Below are 6,000 nucleotides of genomic sequence, written 5' to 3'. Positions count from 1 at the left end.
TTCAGGACATAATAATAATATATAGAATGCAGTTAAAACTTAAGGTTTTTAGGGAGGCAGCAAACTTTTTGCTCGGACACTTGGATTTGTATCTTACATCTTTCTGGAATTTACCAGTTATCTTATGTAGGAAGTTCATCTGGAACTTAATGCCTTGCTTTGATAAAAATCAGTTGCAACCTGAGATACACTGGTTTTCTTTCCAGATTAAATATTGATTGGGTGATGCTGAGGAAATAAGCGATTTAGATGAGCAAAACTTTCCAGTGAGCAGAATTAAAATAAGAAGCACAAGCAGAAATAGAACTAGTTTTGTTAAATGAGATACTGTAGTTAAGCAAAAGTCAATCCTTCTGAGAAAATTCTAGTACTGGCAAGGGCCATGGTGATGGGACAGGCTAGGGCCAGGGGTAATTTTTCACAGCTACCTGGAAGAAACCTCAGCCAAGGTGCTTCAGAAGCTGTTTCACACAACATACTAGGCTGTGTTTGGCTAGTTAGTGGCCCAGAGCCTGTATTGGTCATGATTAACTCAGTGGGTTAGATTCACACAACATAGTAGCCATAAACTCTCCATTCTGCCTGGATTTGCATGACATCGGACATCGCAAACCAGCGAACCTCATTTGTGCCAGTAATTTATGCAAACTCAGCTCAAAGGCTGATGTACGGCTTAACAGGAGCTGGAAAAAATGGGATGGAGTAATTGCGGGTAATCCTAATAGGTGAACACAGCTGCTGAACCACAAACTAACCAACCGGTTGTTGCACCAACCTAGCCAGGGTGGCGTTTTGTAATTCCAGGTTGTGCAAACTCAGGCGGTCGGGGTAATTCGCTCAACCCTGGTTCACTTCATCACGGATCAGGCTGTTTCGCAAAACAGACCCACATTGCTAGGACGTTGCGGACGAGGGGCACGCAAACAGATGAGGGTGGGGCCGGCTGAGGCGGGGGCTGAAACCATCCTCGCTCGGGAAACGAGGACCGGGGCTCGCTGCGCATGTGCCACCGTGCCCACCGGCGCTTCCGTCCCATCCGTCGCCTGCACGCCTGCAAGTGCGGCTCAGGAGCGCGGGGGGGGGGCGCACCAGGGGCTCCCGAGAAGCCGCGCCCCCGCCTGCAGGCTGGAGCGAAGTTCCGCCTGCCTGCTGGAAGCTGCGCACTCTCGAGAAGCCCAGCGGCGCGTGGATGCGCGGGGAACAAAGGGCTGGCTCTGCGCCCCGTCGCTTCGCCTCGCTCTCCCGGCCGGCGGGGGATGCAGCCTTTCCGGTGAGCAGTCGCCGAGTTTCGCGGCTTGGGCCCCTCCGAGCCTCCCCCTTCCTCGCTTCTCCCGGCAGGAAGTGCTGCTGCTCTCGGGCGTTTGGGTCTCTGCGCCGGCTTCTTAGGGAGCTGTGCGGGGAAGCCCAGTTTCCCCGTGAATTCTGCGTGCTCTTGCGCTCCGGAGTCCGACGGTCCTGCGAACGGATGCCGCAGTCAGGTTTGGACGAAGCGAGGGGAGGAGGGGGTTCAGGTTTACACTCCAGGGCAGCTCTGTTTACTCGTGAGTAAGTCCCAGCGGGTTCGTGGCACTTTACTTAACAGGAAGGAGGGTGTTGAGGATCGCAACCTTGCGGGTTGATCTGGAGGCGCGATTCGCCCCCAACAACGTTGGCAGCAGGGGAACGCTGTCAAGGCTGTGGCTTAATTTATAATGCGAGTCCAGCTACTGGGATTAGTTTATGATCCAGCGGATTGTGCGAACCAAGGCTGTTGGATTAAATCAGCGATGGTACGTTAATCATGGTTTAGCGTGTTGTGGGAACGCAGGTACTGGCTAGGTTGTAATTCAGTCACATTTTACTCTAGCGGGTTGTGCAAACCCAGTTGTGCGGTTGCTTTATATAGTGCGTTACAGAAACTTAGGTTGAGTAAACTGCGGATACGTTAGTTATGCATGTACTCCAGACACATCCTTTTCTAAGGGTAGGTGCAACTGAGCACTTAAAAGTTTCTTTGCCTCTTCTGTGTATTCTTTGAAATGGGGGTGGGGGGTGGGGAAGGAGGATGTAATAGTTTTTAATGGTTTTGCAAATGCAGGCCGGGGTGGCTTTGCGTTGGTCGGGGAAGAGGTAGATAAAGCATTTGATAAAAACGTGGGTGAAGGGATAGTGGAATATGTGAATTTCAGAAATTCAGGAGTTCATAACCACAGTTACAGATGTTAATTTGATTTACTGCCGTTCAGCTCTGCTCTGGGACAAAAGAAAATGAGTCTTTCTTAGCCTACGCAGAAAACGTGTGAGCCACCCAGAGTCATGTAAGTGAAATGGGTGGCGCTATTTAAATGGATAAACAAGCAAACCTCTTATTCAGATTACTAACTTCTGTAAGCCCTACTAAAGTTTCTGGACATAAGATTCAAATATGACTTCCAAATAATGTTGAGTCGGTCCTTTTAGGAATTAAGTATTAGCTAGTGTGGGTGGATGGAACATCCTCTCTGAGGAGATGAACTGGGGATCTGGATGGTCAGTTCCTAAAACTCAGTGCAGTCTGGGCTGTTAGGTGTCTTCCAGATATCTGGATTATAATCCTTCTAAATAGTGGTCAGGATTTGATGGGGGATGTAATCTAAAATAGCTGGAAGTTATTTAGCTTGTGCTTCACATTCACAATATACCAGTTGCCTATGTTTTGACCGTTATCTAGAAATATTAGCACTTCAGTAAAATTTATTTTCTGGGTTCTACCGTACACATTCTGTTTCCATGTGTTAGGAAATGGCTAAATCACATTAAATGGCTAGTATGTATTTAAAATGTCATCTATATCTTATTATGGCTCTATTCCTGCCTATTACTTACCCTCTCTTGATGATCCACTCACACTTTGCTTGCTATTTCTAGTGGGCCCTAGGTTGGGGAAGATGCTGGCTGGGGGAATTCTGGGAATTGAAATCCACACTTCTTAAAGCTGCCAAGGTTGAGAAACACTCCTCTAGTTAATATGTCTACCTGGGGATGATGGGAGTTGCATTCAACATAACTATAAGGCAGCAGGTTGGAGCAAGAACACTAAAATCCATAATGCTGATTAAAAGCAGTACATCTTATCCATACTTAGCAAGGTATTTTCTCATTTCAGTTCCATTGACACTTTCCTCAAACAGTATACATATATATTTCTAAAAATACTGGTGGGGGGGGCACCCATCCCTCATTTTCCCTTGGGTCGGTTGATGAAATCAGTTCTTTCCAGTTTCAATGTCTTCCAGAGAAGGCAGGGCGTGTTTTTTTTCCCTTTTCATTTCCACTTCTGTTTGCTCTGCATTGGGAGTTACAAGCAGTGTACAGTCTGGGAACAATATTTAACATTTTAAAGGTTTCTCCTGATGGACCTGGCCACGTATCAAACCGCAGAGTGTGTTTACTATATGAGTCCTGTCCAACTGCTATTGACATGTCTTTCCTTCATTTCAGTGGCTGTACTGAGAGATGCAAAACCTTATGGAGTCAGTGGGTTGGTTAGTTTTTTTGATGTGACCTTCCAGGGTAACCCACAGTCTATCCTTGTCTTCTTATTTACATGTAGTTCTTCCAAACATTCATACTGGAAAACTGACTTCTGGGTGAAAAAATATTCTGTACGCAAACGAATCAGAGAGATTCTTCTCTATCCCCAATTTTGTTTTGTCTCATTTTTAAAGATCTTTTTAAAAAGAAAAAAAAAAAAACGTTGGGGTTAATGTCGTGTGCCGTGATACCTTCGCATCCAGTAAATTATATGCTGTGTTAATTTGATTTCCAAACAGTTCCTAAAACTTGGTACTAGAACACACCTTATGAATGGAACAAGTTTCCAATTGTGCTTTCAGTTAAAAACTTGATAAGTGACGGGTGGAAAAGGCTCTCAGCTTTCACTGCCAGTTAAAATAGACAATATTGTACTGTATTTGATAGACCTGCAGCCCTGTTGCAGTCCTGATGATGTTTCTTCCCATTTGCTTTCTGATTCATAGCATTCATTTTACAGGAGATGTATGTAAATATCCCTAACCAGAATCAGCTCTCCCTGGGTGTTCTTGCTTTGCAGACAGGGAATGTAAACAGGTAGATCCACATGGCTTGTCCTGCAATATTTTAATTCTTTGCTCTATTTATTGTGTCTGGAAGCAGAAATACTTGGATTCTTAATACACATTATTACATAAAGTGTACAGCTGAAAACTTAACAGTCATTTTATTTCAGTCATTGACCAGCAAAACAAAACAAGAGTTACATTTAACTTGCTGAATATCAATACAGCCTATACGGCATAGATATTGACTAGAGTAAAGCAAGCTATAAGTAAAACTGTAAGTTTAAGTTTTAAAATTTCGGGTAAAACTTAAGAGGTTTTCATAAGCACGATCTACTTTTCCTGTTACTGCATAGACTTTCTCATGGTTTAAGCTTTGATTGGATTGTATGGATCACCTTCACAGGGTAGCCTGTTACATTATTGCAAATTTTGTTTTAAAACAGGTAAGAATCTAGGGCAATCTAGATGTTGGCGAATGACTGCTTCCACCATCCCTCCTAATGTAGGAATTGTAGTTCAATATGTGGAGAGCCTCTAAAGTTGGTTTTTCTATTAGTTGATTGAGAATGATTAGACTTTCCTCTGAACATTTGTGCTTTGTAAGCAAATCCAGAACTGTGGAGAAAGGAAGTCTATAGATATGTGCAAATATTATTAGTTCAGACAGCATGCTGTTATTTATGTTTAATTATTTAAGTGGTTTAAGTGGTTTTATAATATGTTTTAATTGTTGGTTTTATTGTATGCTGCCCAGAGTCACCTTGTGTGAGAAGGGCAGCCGTATAAACGTGATACATATAAAATATTTAAGTCCTTTTATTTTATATATACTTTTATCACATTTACATAATGTGTAAGTAACAGTTGAGAGAAAATACTTGAAGTTCTTTGATTTTAGAGCAATAGCCATTTAGTGTGCTAAACTAAGTTTTTAATGTTTCCATTGTTCCGAGTATTCTGTAAGGAGCAACTCAAAAATCTTTTTGCCCATTAATGGGAACCACCCACTTAAGAAGGAGCAGAACAACCTTAGAATGGTATCCTTTACTCCAGCCCCTGTAGACAATGTAGAAGGATACCATGGTTGATGGTAATGGAAGCTACTGAGAGGTATAAAAGGACCGGGAGGGACGCAGTCCTTCCACCCAAGTCCTGATGGAGGTCATCCATCAGAACAATCATTGTTGGTACCGTATCATGTCCTCTCTGAAACCTGACTGGAAATAAATAAAATAAGTGTATGTGTGTATGCATAATATACAAATGTGTTAGATGCACACATTGATGGTGGGGAGACTTCAGGATTGTGGTTTCTGCTGGAGTTGTCAACTCTTTTTTTTTGGAATAAATATGTGAATAAAAGAATATTATCTTTATTTGGCCTTTTGCTTGAAGTGGGAGGGTTTCGTCATGGTGTGGCACTTTTGTGGCCTGGGCTAGAAATTGTGAGAATTCTCACAACTGATAACCACTCTGTCCATTGTCAGACCAAGAGGCAGATAAAACCCAGGTCTTCTGTCCAGAAGAGAAGGCCTTTTAGCCCATTGCATGGCTTGGGTGGGAGGAAGAGGCATAAAATATGAACCTTGATTTCACTACAAATAGAACTTGCTCTTAGTACATAGCATTTGCTGGAATTCAGTTTTTCTACAATAAATGGCTTATTAGAGGTTCTTGGATTCTAGTGTGCCTCTTATTTTGGTTTAGCCCATCTTGCCAGGGAGAAGCCTAACAGAAATCTGAGATTTTATTTTCTAGTTATTCACAACAGTTCTCTTCTGTTGGCTATTGGAAGCCATTGAGGGTGGATCCCTGTGGGGGTGAATAGTCCTAATTAACAATAACAGGATTTTTCTACTAACCGGATGGTTTATGCATTGTACAAAGCTATACAGATAGTCCTCATTTAGCAATCAACTTGTTTAGTGACCATTTGCAG

The 6,000-nt window shown here is 42.9% G+C and overlaps 1 protein-coding gene across 2 annotated transcripts in view; it reads left to right on the top strand.

Annotated features, from left to right (window-relative positions):
* The first annotated feature begins 1,030 nt into the window (after positions 1 to 1,030).
* Positions 1,031 to 6,000, top strand: part of PALD1 (phosphatase domain containing paladin 1) — a 106,680-nt gene continuing 101,710 nt past the window's right edge. Inside the window, exon 1 of one of the 2 annotated variants that reach the window (XM_088144367.1) lies at positions 1,031 to 1,270. In XM_088144367.1, coding sequence (XP_088000493.1) covers positions 1,257 to 1,270 — 14 coding nt within the window. In that variant the 5' untranslated portion in view covers positions 1,031 to 1,256. Of the gene's footprint in view, positions 1,271 to 1,330; positions 1,479 to 6,000 lie in introns of those variants that run through there. The other variant, XM_025173644.2, reaches the window with a different exon arrangement.

Source organism: Python bivittatus, unplaced genomic scaffold (assembly GCF_059951505.1).
Source record: "Python bivittatus isolate LINGU-HERP-01145 unplaced genomic scaffold, Pbiv_v1 ctg000400_np1212, whole genome shotgun sequence".
Classification (NCBI taxonomy): domain Eukaryota; kingdom Metazoa; phylum Chordata; class Lepidosauria; order Squamata; family Pythonidae; genus Python; species Python bivittatus.
This window is presented reverse-complemented; position numbering and strand designations above follow the sequence as displayed.